We start from the raw sequence: 18,193 nt of genomic DNA on the forward strand, positions 1-18,193 counted from the left end.
TGGCCGTGTCCTGATATCTGCCTCATACTATCCCTCACCTGGCCGTGTCCTGATATCTGCCTCATACTATCCCTCACTTGGCCGTGTCCGGATATCTGCCTCATACTATCCCTCACTTGGCCGTGTCCAGATATCTGCCTCATACTATCCCTCACCTGGCCGTGTCCTGATATCTGCCTCATACTATCCCTCACCTGGCTTGTCCTGATATCTGCCTCATACCCTGTTTCCCTGAAAATAAGACATCCCCCAAAAATAATACTTAGTGCAATTTGCTTCACGCTTAGAAATATAAGGCCTCCCCTGAAACACCTAGTGACAGTCATTGCAACACCATACATTAGTATTAGTAGATCATTTCAGATACTGTGAGATGACGTTGCAAACACACTACGAGCAGCTACCTGGGCAAGATGTCATTATGTAAATGGAACTGGTCGCCACATTTGCACATATACAGCCAATGACAGGTTCCTATAGAGCTCTAATAATTGACCGACATCCTTCTTTTAGCTAAAAATTGTTTTGCTTACATCCATCTAGCATTAAAGAGGGCGTTTCCTGCTCATCCGGCCCCTCCCATCGAATACTCCCCTTGCATTATGCCTCCTTACTGGTCACAGTTCATATCATGTGACCAGAGTGACATCATTTCAGGTCCTTTAGCCGCTTAACAATAGCAAACTCCATGCATGTATCTGACCTCATGAAGTCACAGCAGCCTCCATGGACTTCTACTCCTCTCCATCCTCCATGGAGGCTGCGGTGATTTCATGTAACCACATAAATGGTGTACAGTTTGCTATTCTTAGAAAGCTAAAAGGACCTGCGATTATGTCACTCTGGTCATATGAATGAATGTATGAATGTCATGAATGTAGCACAAGGCACTGTGTAAAAAAATTTACACAATATTTCCCATCTGTACATAGAGCTTTATATGCCTGTAGTTGACTTGTGTCTTTTTCCAGCCTTATATACTAGGATACCAAGGGCAAAACTACCATATACACTTGAGTATAAGCCGAGACCCCTAATTTTATCACCAGAAACTGGGAAAACCTATTGACTCGAGTATTGAAGCCGAGGGTGGGAAGTGCATTGGTCACAGCTTCCAGTATATAGCCAGCCGGCCCCAGTAGTATATAGCTAGCCCCCATGTACTACACAGCCAGCCGGCCCCCCATGTACTACACAGCCAGCCAGCCCCCCATGTACTACACAGCCAGCCGGCCCCCTATGTACTATACAGCCAGCTAAGCACATAAAGAAAAAAAAATCCCGTTGCGGAGCTTCTCTTCTTTCTTCTCTTTGTAACGTGTCCACGTGATCTGCTGGCTGGTGCACACTATGACGTCAGTGGCGACACCACCTCATCATAGTGTCCGGTGGCAGATCGCATGGACGCGACTCTGCTGGCTAATTACAGCACAGAGAAGAAAGAAGAGGAGCTGCCAGGAGCCTTGACGGCGATCCGGAGCCGCGACGAGCATCGGGGACGCCAGAGGCTGTGCATGTAAGTTTATTTTTTTATTGATTCGTGTATAAGCCGATATGAGGTTTTACAGCACTTTTTTGTGCTGAAAAACTCGGCTTATACACGAGTATATACGGTATTATATTTCCATAGAAGTCCATCTCTTTATGGATCTGTATTTAGGACTAAATATGTGTAATCTAATTCCTGTGTGGTCTCTTCCTACCATGTACCATCTCATAATCATTGCAGAATTTAGACCATATCTTTCCTTTGTAGCTGATGTCCTAATTCAGAACCTTTAGGGAAATTCTATGTAATCCGAACTATGCCCCTGCCTGTTGTGGAGCAATTACCACACTTGTAAAAACCTGAAAGTGTTTAGTGAACTTGTGTACTTTTTTCTGAGGCCGACAATAAATCATAGAGGTACCAGTAACAAATATTATCTAGTGTTATGGATACCACAGAATGGAGAGGGCTGCAATGAGCAAACAGAATTAAAATCAGGCACTCCTCAGCCCTGTTATTCTTTGCAAAAGTGGAAAAATGGCAGTTTAAATAGGCAGAACTATAAGTAAAGCGTTATTTCGGATCACTAATGAAGTCCAGATGAGGTAAATGGAGAAAAATGAAACATCTTGTATTTTATTTCAAAGAAAGCCACATGCAAATGTTTCCAAGTTATAATCAGATTGTATATACTACTCCTAACTCACTTATGTCAAAGGATGTATGATACCAATGGTTTGGAAGCCTGTCTGTCTCCTTCTAGGTAAAACAGGATGGCACCAACACTATGCTCAAACAGTAAGAGCAGGTGACAACATTTGCCAAATGTCATTGAATGATTCTCAAATTGGGTTGACGTTACCAGTAGAGTGCCACAGAGGTCAGTATTAGGGCCACTTTTTAATATTTTTATTAATGACCTTGTAGTGGGTTTACAGAGTCAAGTTCCAATGTTTGCAGATGATACTAAGCTGTGTAAAGTAATTAATACTGAAGCTGATAGTATAGCATTGCAAAGGGATTTGTGGAAGCTAAAGGAATGGGCGGAGAAATGGCTGACATGGTTTAATGTAGATAAATGTAAGGTAATGTACTTGGGCCAGGGAAAAAAAAAGTACAATTATGTTCCAAACAGTCAATTACTTTATAAAACTGCAGCTGAAAAAGACTTGGGGGTTGTCAGGGTTCGGGATCAGTGGACCACCGCGGGAGATGGTACTAGCCGACACCTGGGACCGGAATCTAAGTGGCCGGAACAAAGCGGGATGGTCTTGCTGCGCGGGGGTGCCACCAGGTCGTTCCACAGGTGCAACTAGCCCGCGATGGCAGCCGAGGATGAGGTTGGAGGTGACAGTCTCGTGGTCTGGCTAAGCGGGCAGTCAGGACAGGCAGCAGAGATGCAGAAGTCAGAATTCAAATCCGGGGTCATCAACGGGAGGTCCATGCAGATGGGAACAGGAACATAGGGACAAACAGGAACACGGAACAGGAACGGAACACAGGAATTCTGAAGCAGGAACGGGAACGCAGCAACACAGAGGGGTTTTCTCTTCTCGCAGAATGGCTTGAAGATCCGGCGGGGAATGATGGGAGCCACCGGTCTTTAATGAAAGCCGGAAGTGGCCAGCATCAATCAGCAGTGCGCTGGGCTTTTAAATCTTCAAGTGGTGGCGCGTGCACCCCATGGGGAGGGGGGACACAGGTGTGGCCTAGCCGGTACTGGATTGGGAAGAGGTATATGCGGGCCGGGAGAGGGGGAACCCCACAGTGAGGGGCATGGGTGTGCCCGTGCTCTGTGACATGGATTGCGGGGCACACGTGGCAGGGGTACTAGTGGATGGTAAACTTCATTTTAAGCGGCTACTGCTAAAGAAGATAAAATTATGGGATGTATCAAGAATACATAGGAATAGATTCTCAGGAGAAGGACATAGTTTTGCCATTATACAAATCACAGGTTAGACCACGCATGGAATATTGTGTACAGTTTTGGGCACCAGTACATAAAAAGCATATAGTAGAGCTGGAACGGGTGCAGAGGAGAGCAACCAAGATTATTATGGGAATGTGGGGACTAGAATACAATGACATTACAAAATTTGAGGTTATTCAGTTTAGAAAAAAGACAGCTGAAGGGAGGCCTCATTACAATGTACAAATACCTGAACGGACAGTACAAGGATCTCTCCAAAGATCTTTTTATACCTAGGCCTGTGACCAGGACAAGGGGGCATCCTCTATGCCTAGAGGAGGGGCAATTCTACCATCCACATAGACAAAGGTTCTTTACTGTAAGAGCAGTGAGACTATGGAACTCTCTGCCGCAGGAGGTTCTTATGGTGGACTCTATGTACATGTTCAAGAGAGGCCTGGATGACTTTCTGGAGAGAAAAAATATAACAGGTTATGGGGAAAAAACATTTTTTTCATTATTAAACGTTGGATTTGATGGACTTGTGTCTTTTTCCAGCCTTCTATACTATGATAGTATGAGACTATGATTAAAACACCTCATAAATCAACATGTTTCACAACCATCCTTCTTCTGTTCCCAATATTCTCTCTTCCCTAACATTATATGGCAACAGAAATCACAAAGTAAGCAACAAACTTCCCCTCTACAGCTTTGTTTTTGTTGCTCCTTAGCGCTGCAAAAACAGGGACTTAGTCCTGTGGCAAAATTTTGATAGACTTTTTTTTCCCAAATTAAGCCACTAGTATGTGGTGCAAATATAGGGCAATAAGACCACAGGGAGTTGAGTCAAGTTTCTAAATTTCTTATTTGCTGCCATTTCAATTATTTTTTAGGAAGGTCACTGAAATGACTAGCACAGGGCCTGCCTTTAACCAGTTTAACAATATGATGATATATCCTTCTTTGTTTATTCACATCACACCATGGTAGGTAGATGTCCTTTAACTTGGCTCTGTGGGGGACATTATATACTGGGGACTGTGGGGTACATTATGTACTGGAGGCTGTGGCGACAATTTACTGGGGGCGGTGGGGGCAGAGGTCGAACTAACATTTTTCCAGAAGGGTAAAAATACTCCTCTCACCATTTTTGAGGAGCATTTTTACCCGAGAATTTCGGTAATACACCGCACACACTACACTCGCACACTGCGCGCACACACTACACTCGCACACTGCGCACACTACACTGCGCACACTACACTACACCGCGCACACTACACTCACACTGCGCACACAACACAACACTACACTCACACTGCGCACACAACACAACACTACACTCACACTGCGCACACAACACTGCACGCACTCACAGAACACTGCACGCACTCACAGAACACTGCACGCACTCACAGAACACTGCACGCACTCACAGAACACTGCACGCACTCACAGAACACTGCACGCACTCACAGAACACTGCACGCACTCACAGAACACTGCACGCACTCACAGAACACTGCACGCACTCACAGAACACTGCACGCACTCACAGAACACTGCACGCACTCACAGAACACTGCACGCACTCACAGAACACTGCACGCACTCACAGAACACTGCACGCACTCACAGAACACTGCACGCACTCACAGAACACTGCACGCACTCACAGAACACTGCACACACAGAACACTGCACTCACACTGCACACACTCACCCGGCCTTGCTCTTAAGTCCCGGCGGGATCTGCGGGCAGGTACAGATGGAGCAGCACAGGGAGCAGCAGCCCCGCTGTCCACAGGTCTCCCGGGGCCTGCGCTCTCGCTCCGGAGCGCTGCTGACACAGATAACTGTGTGACGTGTCCTGCTGAGTGGCCCGGCGCGCTGTGATCGCGCTACAGACATGTACCTCTTTTGCAGCGCGCGCCGAACTGCTCAGCCTGCGCGCTACAGGGAATAATTGCCAAGCGTAACTTTACGCATGGCAATTATTTTGGGGGGTAATGGCGTTAATGCGACCTCTGGGTGGGGGACATTTATACTGGAGGCTATTGGGAGCATTATAAACTGGGGACTATGGGGACATTACTGTGGTTTGAGGGGGGCATATACTGGGGACTGTGGGGTACATTATGTACTGGAGGCTGTGGCGACATAACATACTGGGGGAGGTGGGGGACATTTATACTGGAGGCTACGTGGAGCATTATATACTGGGGACTATGGGGACATTACTGTGGTTTGAGGGGGGCATATACTGGGGACTGAGGCGACATAATATACTTGGGACACTGATTATCCTAAGCTGATCAAGTTTACGTCCCTCCAAAAGTTAATTATTTTCACTGAATAGATTAAAGACGCTAAAAAATAACTTTTATTACTATTGTTAAAAAATGCCAAAATAGCCTTATAAAAGGACCAAGAGAACAAATAGCTCTTCAATGAGACGCTTCCACAAAGGGTTAACATGTCCGGACCAATAGAAGGGTGGGCAGGGCTCTGTTTCCTCACTCACTCTTGTTGACATTGCATAGGGAAACTCCTTCTATGTCACCTGACCGGATGCTTTGGCCGGCCCAGAGGTCATGTGACTAGCAGGGGGCGGAGCTTCTGAGATTGTCAGTATCCTACTGGTGCTCGGAAAAGAGGCATGGACTGACCTCCTGATTGGAGGACAGGAAGGGGTGTGTTGTAAGGGGATCCTTATAAGGAACAACACTCTTAGCATGGCGGCATGTCAAAATATCGGCTGCACGCCGTGTACAATGTGATATACACGTGTGAAGGTTATAGATAGCCAGCCTATCAATCTATTACTAGCCAGTCAGTAATGGAGGAATGACTGAAAAGAATGAATGTGCTGTGTAATAGATCTCAAGCTACAGGGGCTCCTAAGCGATTCTGGAGCAAGCAGTGATACCAGAACTAGCAGTACAGCAGATGAGGCAGCTGTCAGCGGCACATCAGTAGTGGAAAGACTAAATATATGCATTCAGTGTGGGCAGTGAAAATTGTAGCTCTCATGTGGAGCTGGATGCATGTGGACACTGCATGTGGCTTTTAAAGCGCTCTATAGCCTTCAGTCAGCAACATCACTGCCTGCAACGGAGCAATCTTTATGATTATAATAACCCAATATTACACAACCTTAGTAGAGTGGGTAATGCGGAGTAGGGTTTAAGAAATAAACCCATAAACCCTAAAAGCTTGGATCACAACTTCTCAGCCTAAAAACAATGGCCTATAATCACTGATGTTATTATATCACATGCTGGACCATTCTTAAGGGACATGTGACGATGTAGTAAAAAAAAAAAAATCACATGTAATTCTGGGAAAATATGCAAAGTTTTCCAGAAAGGGGTAAGGAAAACCCTGCCTCTTTTAGCTACATTTGTAAGGCAGCTCCCTTGACATCAAGCATGACCCGCAGGAAGCCTTATGACATGATGCGGGATTAAAACCAAACCAGTATATAGGAGAATTATTCAGTGGAGGGGGTATTATTTGGTGTTGGAATTAGGTGGCTCCTTTCACTGCACATGATTAGAAAGGGGTCACAATCGTGAGACAATAAGTGTAGGGGCGATGAGGGGGCATTATTCAGTGTAGGGTTACATTGAATGCGCATTAAAAAAAAGAGACCACAGGTATTAAGTGCATTATTACATGTTAGGCCACATTTAAGGAACATTTAGGGATTTCCTGTGTAGTCATATTACAGTATTTGGGGGACAGTGTTGGGGGCCCACGATGTAGGAATAATGAAGAACATAAGATGTCTGTGTGGTGAACTCCACAGGGGAGGAACACATCAGAAGTTGGGACATGGTGATACAGGACGTAATGGAGAAGATAGAGAACAACTATTGTCCGAAGACACATCACCTACAGCCACTGGATGGAATAGGTAGGGTTTTCTCCTGTGTTCTCAGTTGGCTCTGGAAGCTCATTTGAGGGTACACAAATGGACACTACTGAATATTCAATAAAAATGCATTGGGGCCCGTGCCCCAGATCTTTTATGACCCTAGCAATGCCCCTGCTGGAAGACATCTATGAACTTGGCAAAAAAATAAAACCTTTACACGTGCCAAATTGCACCGAACAGGCTGGTTGGAAATGTCAGGATGTTTATAGTGGAAAAAACAAGTTCCACTATAACATCTATCACTAAAGGTTATTATCATATGAAGTGATCACCACCTATACACTGGACTGGGGAAAATGGCTAGATATCTGGAACCACTATTCAATCTCCCCAATAAATAGATAAGAGATCTGGGGTGTCCCAGAGCTCAGACTCCAACTGACCTAGCCTTTAAGAGGGTTGCCCATTTTCAGCAAATAATTGATACGGTGTGTGTAATTAAAAGTTATACAATTTTCCAATATACTTTCTGTATCAATTCCTCATGGTTATCTAGACCTCTGCTTGCTGTCATACTACAGAAACCCATGTTTTATTTTCATTGGATAGATGTCTGCCCATGGTCATGTGATGGATATGCAGATGCACGAGCAGTTATTATCATAGCGAGTAATCAAAGTTGTGTGATACTAACGGCTCGTACACCTCCGTGTCCATAACAAGACCATGGAAAAAAAAAAGGTTTATGTAGTAGAACAGCGAGAAAACCGCAAGGCATTGATACAGAAAGTATATTGGAATTATATAACTTTAGCTTACACAAACTATATCAATTATTCTCTGAAAGTGGACAACCCCTTTAACACCTTGCCGACCGAGCTCTCTCCATACACACCGGGTAATGGCTGTATAAAACAGCCTGTCACTGCCGCAGTCGGTGCTGGCACCGATCGCGGCAGCTAACAAGTTAAGTGCCGCAGTCGAACCCAATCACGGCACCTAACTTACCGTTAGATGCGCGCCGCCATCTTGGATGGCTGATCGCCGCCCCCTGGAACGTCATCGGGGTCTCATTGAGACTTATAGGCTTGCCATGTGTAATGATTTTTAATAGCCAGCAGAGGGCAGGCTATTAAAAATCATAGTAAAATAGTTATATACTGCTATACCGTAGTATTGCAGTATATAGTATTAGCAATCGGACCCTGCAGGGTTAAATTACCCTGGGGGGGATCTAAAATAATGGTAAAAAAAAAATATGAAAAAAAATAGTAAAAAAAAGTTTAAATCACCCCCCTTTCCCTAGAACTGATATAAATATACATAAATAGTAAAAATCACTTAAAAAAAAACACTTTAGGTATTATCGCGTCCCAAAATGTCCGATCTATCAAAATATATTAGCGATTTTTCTCGGCGTTTAACCCCGTAACGGAAATTGGCGCCCAAAGTCGAAAATGACACTTTTTTGCCATTTTGAAAAATATAAAAAATTCTATAAAAAGTTATCAAAAGCCCATACAGTTCTCAAAATGACAGCATTAAAAACGTCATCAAAAGTCGCAAAAAATGACACCACCCACAGCTCTGTGCACTGAAGTATGAAAAAGTTATTAGTGGCAGAACATGGCAAAATGAAGAATTTTTTTTGTACAGAAGGTTTTAATTTTTTTAAATGTATGAAAACATTATAAAACCTGTACAACTTTGGTATCCTCGTGATCGTACCGAACCAAAAAATAAAATAGACATGTGATTTGGGGCGCTCAGTGAAAGTTGTAAAATCCAAGCCCACAAGAAAACGGTGCAAATGCATTTTTCATCATTTTCACTGCATTTTGAATTTTTCTCCTGCTTCCCAGTACACGGCATGGAATGATAAATACCATTACTATGAAGTGCAATTTGTTACGCCGAACAAGAGCTCTGTACAGAGAAAAATAAAAAAGTTACAGATTCAAAAATCTGGTGAGGAGTGAAAAATGAAAATCCAAAAACCAAAAAGGGCCACGTCCCTAAGGGGTTCAGCACCTATCCAGGACATTATTGCTTTAGACAAACCTACACCTTTAAAGAAAACCTACCATGAGGAATCTACTATAAGAAGTAGATTTGTTGATAAATTCCTACTGTCTGCCTCTGTGCTAAACTTTAATTTAATAATCATGGAACCTAACTAATTTTAGTAATATGTAAATTAACACTACTCCCAGTGCCTGGCTGGGATAGTACACGCCCCAGTAGCCTCTCCAGTTAATTTACATATTGCTAAAATAACATATTTTAACAAGTGTGGTTAGGTTACAGGATTATTAGATTAGTGATTAGGGCAGAGGCAGGCAGGAGGAATCTAACATTAGATATACTTCTGATAGTAGATTCCTCATGGTAGGTTTCCTTTAACCCCTTATCACCGACACTAGTTTTCAGCTCAATGACCAGACTCGATTTTTCAAATCTGACATGTCTCACGATAATTGGTTATAACTTCGGGACGCTTTAACATATCCTGGTGATTTTGAGAATGTTTTCTCGTGACACATTGTACTTCATGTTAGTTATAAAATTTAAGTGATAAGTTTTGCGTTTCGTTCTGAAAAAAAGTGAAAATTTGGCAAAAGTTTGTAAAAATTCTTCATTTTCCAAGTTTGAAATGTTCTGGTTTCCAGACAGGAAGTAAAACTACCCAAAAAGTTTGATAATTAACATTTACAGAATATCTGCTTTATGTTGGGATGATATTTTATGCTTCCGGTCATTTTTCTAGGATGTTATGAGGTGCAGAACTTTAGGTGCGATTTTTCTTATTTTCATGAAAATTGCCAAAACTCACATTTTGAGGGACAACTCAGCTTTCAAGTGACTTTGAGAGGCCTAAATAATAGTAAAACCCCATAAATTACCCCACTATAGAAAGTTCACCCCTCAACATATGTAAAACAACTTCTATTAAGTCCATTAACCCTTTAAGTGTTTCACATGGGTTAAAAAATATGGACCTGCAATTTAGAAACCATTGTTTTTACTATTGACAACTTTTCAGGGCCATAACTTCTGTATTTTTCTGTTGTCAGATCTGGTTGAGGGCTTATTTTTTGCGAAAAGAGTTGTTCTTTTCAGTCGTATCATATTAGGTAACGTAACTTTTTTTGATCACTTTTTAGAACATTTTTTGTGATGGTGTTTGATGAAAAATTTTATATTATGGGAAGTTTTTCGAGTTTTTTTTTTACGTAGTTCACCGAGCGGGTTCAATATTGATTTAGATTTATTGTACAGATTAATACGGACGCAGTGATACCAAATATGTACGTGTTTTTGTGTTTTATTTACTTTATTTGCATTTTATGTGTTACTGGGGAGATTATGGGACTTTTATTTTATTTATTTAATTATATTATAAAAAGATTAAATTTTTTTTTTTTTTTACTTTTTTACATTTTCAACTTCTTGGCTTGAATAAGCGATCATCTGATCAAGCCTTTACACTGCAATACACTGTATTGCAGTGTATAGTGAAAGTAACTGAGCATGCTACGCATGCTCAGTTACTTACAGCCGGGTCCTGCCAGGAAGGCACTCACTCGTCGGGACCCGGGGCAGCGGCAGGAGGGATCGGATCCCCCGGTAAGCACACCGGGGGGGTCCGATCCACGGGGGACACACTTGCATGCCGCGGTCATGCTTGACCGCGGCGTGCAAGGGGTTAAACGCCCGGGATCGGAGTTTTTCCGATCCCGGGTGTTAGTGCCGGGTCTGGGCTGTGATATCACAGCCCGACACCGGCACCAGCGAGACCCGGTGTCCCGAAAACTTCTTCTGATGCGCCGCCGTAGAAAGGCGTACGCGTCAGAAGAAGTACCCTTAATGACCGCCGTAAAAACCCGATAGGGCGGTCATTAAGGGGTTAATGGTGTATTGCAACTTCTGAATGACTCCGTTATAACATCTCTCATAACTTGTATTCTTCAATACAAAGCAGTTGCCCACTCTGGGGACTCTCTCTAATAATCAGTTGTCCCTTATCTAGTGCATGAAGGCTAGCCACTATTATGTTTTCAAAATACAACACATGGAGAAAACATGACATTCCGTTCCCTGTGTTATCACTTAGAAGCCGTAAGGTGGATATTATACAGCAGTGCTACACTAAAGTGTATAAAATACTTTGGGTGTAACAGCTTTTTATCTGTGCAATACCAGCTTAGCACTTAATTCGTCCATCAGTGAAGGTAGAAGGCCATGTCAGCTCCAGGTGTTAATGCCTTGATAGACACAAGGGAGAATCTTCTTCAGAGGAAAACAACACAAACAATATTTTAAAACGTTTTATGTATGCTTGCACATTTTTTGACACTAAAGAAAATGAAAATACTCACTCATCAAACAGACGGTAGGTCTCCACACGTTCACCTTGTAATTGGTAAAATCTTTGAATAAGGAGGCGAAAATCATTGTCCATCTAAAAGAAAAATGGTGAATATACACTGTAATTATTTAGTAATCCCGTCTTAATGTTGGTATAAAGATGTACTAGACAGATGTGATATTTAGCAGCCCCCTGGGATCTGTAAGGTCACTCTAAGGCTACTTTAACACTGTCGTACGCTCTCCTGGCCGGAGTCCGTACTCACCCCTACCCTCTCCACAAACACGGAAAAAGAGAACACACTCTACCTTTTCCCCCTGCAGGGAACAGTATGGTGCAAAACGTGTGTGGTCACCGTACCACCGCCAGACGCCATACACATCCCCACATTGGCAGTGTAAAGGGGCCCAATAGTGTTTTTCACCTCCTCAAAAGGGCACAGGAAGTGAGAATGGGCCATGCAACCTTCAACCTGGCACAGCACTCGTTCACATCCATGAAAAGCGGAGATCCCAGTAGACCCATTAAAAGAGCCTTGTTAGCCTGGTGGGACTGCCACCAGTTACCACCAACAATGCTATTACATCCCTTACAAGACAACAGCTGTATAAAAGGAGACATGTGTGAGCCAAGGGCAAGCCACGGAAGAAAATGGAATCAGCAAAACCCAGGGTCAGGCGTATGCCTCTTTGGCTCAAGCTTTTTAACTGAAAAGTGCTGTTTTACTCTTTTACTATCATACTTGTGAGTATAATAAAAGAATTTTATACTTTTAAAAGTAACATCTATGCCATGAATCTGTCTTACTTTATCCCGTTTTAAAATCTTGGAGATCCTGCTGATACAGAGAAGGTTTGTTGCCGCTCAGTGTGAACAGGACATGAAAGAAATAATACCGGAGAAGTGTGGGCAGATTGGAAACTTGTCTGTGTTCCATTTGCAACATAAAGAAGACACTGTGGTTTTTTCTGTGATCAATCTGGACAGAAATTGGAGGTAGCAGCTTGGTTTTTTCACTACACTGACTTTTTAGGGGATTGTTCTAGACTTACAGCTGTGCCGTAGCTCCCTCACTAGGACTGGAACTGCAACTATACAAAATTCTACATGCATACACTACACTGTCATAAAACACAAAAGCTTCTCCTTGCAAATCACTGGGTGACCTTTACTGATTGCATGTGTTTCAATGGAAATGCATATGTGATTGGGCCGAGCTCCACCCCCAGACGTTTGCATTACATTTGATCATGTGAACGCACCTTAAACATTCATATACAGGCAGTTCCCGGGTTACGTACAGGATAGGTTCTGTAGGTTTGTTCTTAAGTTGAATTTGTATGCAAGTTGAAACTGTATATTTTGGTGCTTGTGACAACTGGATTTGAAAAATGTTGGATTGTCATAGAAACAGGACTAACAATAAAGCTTCATTGCTGACACCTTCGATATCTGTTATAGCTGTTTCTTGTAGTCTAAGGCTGAAGTCTGGTAAATTACCAACATCCAGTGGTTCGTTTGTAACTAGGGGGTCGTCTGTAAGTCGGGTGTTCTTAAGTAGGGGACCGCCTGTAATACTTTTTTTCTTTTCTTGAAAGCACATCGGTAGCGAGTATTGTGATACTTTTATGGGTATCGCAACACACTCAAAATTCTGGTATTGATGCAACCCTACTCCTTATGAAATTATGGCTTCTGTTGGTTTGAAGGGCATCACTTTTGGTTGGCTAGTTGCCCATGGAAACCAATCAGAGATCATCTTTTTATTACAGCAGTTTATAAAATGAAAGCTGAGCTCTGATTGGGAACAGTTTTGCTCTAAAGGAACTCCTGACAAATAAATGTAACTTATTAGAACTCACAGTGAAGTAAAAAGAAACCTTTATTTTTATTTGCTCTACAAGCCTTTCTGAAGATGAGCAGTATCAAAAATGGGCAGGAGCCCATCCTTTACTGCAGGGGTGCACAACTCGTGGCCCGCAGAGCCCCTGGTACCGGCACACACCGGGACCGGGATGTACGGTAGGTGAGCCATCCTGGGCCTCCATAGTGATCAGCAGTTATTATAGCAGTTATATTATTGTACATAGGGGCAGTATTATAGTAGTTGTATTCTTGTACATAGAGGGCGTTATTATAGTAGTTATATTCTTATACATAGGGGGCAGTATTATAGTAGTTATATTCTTGTACATAGGGGGCAGTATTATAGTAGTTATATTCTTGTACATAGGGGGCAGTATTATAGTAGTTATATTCTTGTACATAGAGGGCAGTATTATAGTAATTAAATTCTTGTACATAGGGGCAGTATTATGGTAGTTATACTCTTGTACATAGAGGGTGGTATTATAGTCGTTATATTCTTGTACATAGAGGGCAGTATTATAGTAGTTGTATTCCTGAACATAGGGGCAGTATTATAGTAGTTATAGTCTTGTGCATCGGGGGCTGCATTATCATAGTTTTATTCTTGCACACAGGTGCAGTATAATAGTTGCGGGGGGACACATTTTAGTTTTTACCTCAGGCAGCAAAAAAACAAAAATCCGTCCTGTGCAGCAGATAATAAGTAAGAATAACCGGCTGGCTGTAGGCAGGGTACAATACTGGAGCCTATTAGAGCCCCTGCATGCAACCAGTCATTCACAATTATTACCTGTTGCTTGAGTTCAGACAATTTTCATCATCATTGTTATTGTCCGTACTGTATTACAGCCTGCTCTAGGTCCTATATTACTTATTGTACAAATGCAATAGTGGTTTCTGGCGGCATTGTCTGGAACCTACCAATGTAATATGAAGGTTGGCAGAGATGGTCAGCGTCCTTATATTCTTCTAGCACTGTTATAGCTCTAACAAAACAATGGAGTCCATATCATATACTACATTCCTGACATATCTTACTGGAAATATATGGAACATATACTGCATGGTATGTTTTTATTTAGGTTAAAATGTTATCAAGAATGCGGCCTATTGGAACATTAGTTTTCTGTAAACCTACCAATAAAGTTACATATACCTTTATAAATTGTCCCTGCAGTATTGCTGTATTATTACCATACATATGCATATTAGGCTCCAAAGGTAGCATCTGGAGATTATATTACTATCCACATTAGAGGGTATAGTCACTGGTGACAATGTTTTTGAATTTGGATATTCTATTTTGTGCAATAAAGTTGGCATTATTTCAAGGTTTATATTTTTGTCATACATATTTTGAGGGAACATTATAGTATACCCTGAAGCTTTCCCAGGTGCAAGCATAAGGCTAGATCTAACTGCAAATGAATGTGTGCATTCTTGGGCTGCAAACAATTGACCTGTTTGCAGCTCATTTGTCATTTGGGCGTGTGAAGTTCGCTCACATGCCAATGACAGTAGAAAAGACTGCCTGTGCTTTATTGGCTCCAGTAGTATGGCCATGGCCGTGTGTGTGAGCCCGTGAACTATCCACCAAATTAACGGGTAGCATACATACAAAAACAACATTCATGTGCAGACAAAGAGGGGGGGGATTATCACTGCTTGTACACCTGATAACACAAGCGTACAAGCCGCGGTTTGGTCACAATTCCCAGCTGGAATTGCAACTACTCTGCCATCTATGCCAGTTGAGCGACAAGGTGTACAGTTAAAGTGGAAGATTTAAAGGAAACCTACCATTTCAAATGGTAGGGGTAAGCTGTAAATACCGAGCACCAGCTCAGGGTGAGCTGATGCAGGTACTTTTGTTAGTGTTAATAACCGCTGTATCGCGGTTTTAACACTTTTGAAAGTTTATAGCAGAAGCTGCTTCGGCGCTGTGCGCGACCATGTGCGCGCAACGTCTCCAGCATTTCTTATGTAGGCGCGCGGGCGCACGCAGCGCCAAAGCAGCTACAGCTATAAACTTTAAAAAGTGTTAAAACCGCGATACAGCAGTTAATAACACTAACGAAAGTAAGCACCGGCACCAGCTCACCCTGAGCTGGTGCTCGGTATTTACAGTTTACCCCTACCACTTCAAGTGGTAGGTTTCCTTTAAGAAAGTTGACTATGTTGTAATTTGTGGCAAATTTATCAAGGGTTTTTTTTTTTTTTTTTTTTTACACTTTTCCTATCATGGCCGAATAAGTGTGGCTTTGCGGAAAAAAAAGTCTGTACAGGAAAAATTATGCAAATGCACAGAAACTTTTGTTGCAGTTTTCGGACTTAAACTAGACCAACTAAAAGAATGTGCAAAGCTCAACTAAACAGTCTTCTTCAAGATTTATCATCCAGTATTAGACCAGTGATAAATCTGGCCATCTAAGGGTACATTCAGTCGTCCAGAAGTAGTGGCAGTAAACACATTGTGGGGCATTTATCAATTTTGGCGCAGGGTCTGCCGTTTCTGGTGCACAAATTGTGCTATAATTTACACTGGGATGTTAGATTGCAGCGCAAGGGGTTAATGAATTGGTACAGGACTGAAAAGGTTTAGAACTTTAGTACATGATAATGAAACAACTCCGTAGACCAGCTTTTCGCAGCTCTGTGTGCCAAAAACTGCGTTGGGAAACTAAAAGCGCAAAAAAAAGTCTTGGGATTTCAAAACTGTGTGCCCAAAAAAGCGCGTGAGTGTCGAAAAATAACAAATATTTAATTCATAAATAAAGCACAGCAAAGCAAAATAATATGCCAGTTCTACACCTGCCCTAAGCTACCTAAGGTGAACGTATTTCTAGGGAGGGGCGTATTCTATACCCTCCCTCCTACATGTATCTCTTTGGTATCTGTTTTTCACTTATCTTACAATAAAAAACAAGGCGCTGTCCTCTTGTTTACCCCCCTTTTTTGTGTTCTTTTTCTTTAGTGCTATGTATAGTCTTGGGGCGACTATGGCCATGTTTTTTCTAGAGTAGCAGGGGATTTGTTTTTTATTATATTGGGAAATGTGAATGTATTTTTATGAATATTAATTCATATCTTGTGTGTGTTTTTACTTTATATGTCCCCCATGAGGTCATAAAAGACCCTTGGAGAACAACTTGACTGTTTTTTCTTTTGTCTTCTGATTTTTACATTTTTATTTCTTTAAGAGCCCCAGTTACAGGTGGAAACAACTTCCTGTGAGAGCGGATTTGGATCAGAGCTGTATTAGGACTGATCCGACCCAGCAGCTGTGATTAACCTGAGCCATCAGTGCTGGCTCTACTACTAATAAACCACTCCTGCGTCTAGTGTGGGAGCAGAAGAAACGTGTCGCTGCAGGAAGGTCCTAGAGATGTTAAGTCCAGGTGGTAGGACGTAGCATAAGCATTTGGTCCATTATGTTAGACAACACATGAAGAAGGTGTAAGCTGTGGAAGATCTATTCTTATTAGAGGAGTCTGGAGCATCATATTGTCTGGAGAAGATGAATCACATGATGGTGTCTATTGAGTAGTTGATAAAGCTGCATCACCATCTACTGGTGCCTTAGAGTATTATAGGTACACCAAGTTTAGAAACCTCCAGTTTCTAGAATTCATATTTTAAAACAGTATTAAAAAACGTCAAGGGTGTTCTAGCTTTGCAAACTCAGGACCAATCAATAGGATAGGTGATAAGAATATGACCATATTCTCTGAGTAGTGGTGGCTACCATTCCCACTACACAGAGACTGGAGCTTCTGGAATGATCCAGCAGACAGCTATGGATGCTCTTGTTCTTCTATATGAATAAAGATTAGTATTATTATTATATGCATACAGATAGAGAAGCAGACTAATGTTATCAGTGCCTTGGCATCTCTGTGCTACAATCACGTGCATCACTTTCACTACATAACAAAGAAGTAGAACTGGCTGCTGATAGCAAACAGTGCATTTCCTCCATAACACAGACCGTCAGATGTAAGCTGTATCCCCCCAGATAACCCAGCGCAGTCACAAGTGGATCATAATTGACAGCAGTCGAGGAGCAGTGATGGCGGGAACACATCCCTAGCTGGTGTAATGCTCACCATTGTACCACACGCACGTTCTAGTCAGGAATCCCACTAAAGACTGGACTCTTCCTGAATGAGGCAAGAAGAAACCGTGCTGATCCATCTGTGGCTCAGGAGCACCCTCTATCTGATGGATGACTTATGACACGCAAATGATCAATCTGTGCTTCACTTCACACAAGACTGGAAACGAACCTTAAAGGGGATATCCGGGTTTTAAAAATTTCTTATGGCTGGGGAGCGATATTTAAACATAATAAACATGTACTTACCTCCTCCGGCGCCGATGTCCCGCGCCGCGGTCCCTTCGATCCGTGCCCCTAAGAGAAGCAAGCTTACTAAAGTAAGCTTCTCCTAGTGTTTGATCAAACGCCGCAGTGTTATAGTGATAGCGTTACCGGAAACCTTCGGTAACGCTATCAAACACTGCGGCGGGGTGCAGTGTAATCATCGGACAGCTTGCAAAGCTGTCGGATGTATTCATGAGGTCTCTTCCCCGGACCGCCCCGCTAGCTCCATAGGCCGGCAGTGACTGCCGCGCGCTAGGCGGCAGTCACCGACCCTAGCCACACCCCAACCC

The 18,193-nt window shown here is 42.5% G+C and overlaps 1 protein-coding gene across 1 annotated transcript in view; it reads right to left on the minus strand.

Moving 5' to 3' along the window:
- REX1BD (required for excision 1-B domain containing) overlaps window positions 1–17,785 on the minus strand; it is a 38,077-nt gene extending 20,292 nt beyond the window's left edge. The window contains exons 1-2 of the mRNA XM_072112436.1: window positions 17,629–17,785; window positions 11,664–11,746 (exon numbers count right to left, since the gene is read on the minus strand). Of these exons, the coding sequence (XP_071968537.1) occupies window positions 11,664–11,746; window positions 17,629–17,631 (86 nt within the window). The 5' untranslated portion in view covers window positions 17,632–17,785. The remainder of the gene's footprint in view (window positions 1–11,663; window positions 11,747–17,628) is intronic.
- Between the last annotated feature and the right edge of the window lie 408 nt (window positions 17,786–18,193).

The sequence above is a fragment of the Engystomops pustulosus genome, chromosome 1 (assembly GCF_040894005.1).
Source record: "Engystomops pustulosus chromosome 1, aEngPut4.maternal, whole genome shotgun sequence".
Taxonomy (NCBI): Eukaryota; Metazoa; Chordata; class Amphibia; order Anura; family Leptodactylidae; genus Engystomops; species Engystomops pustulosus.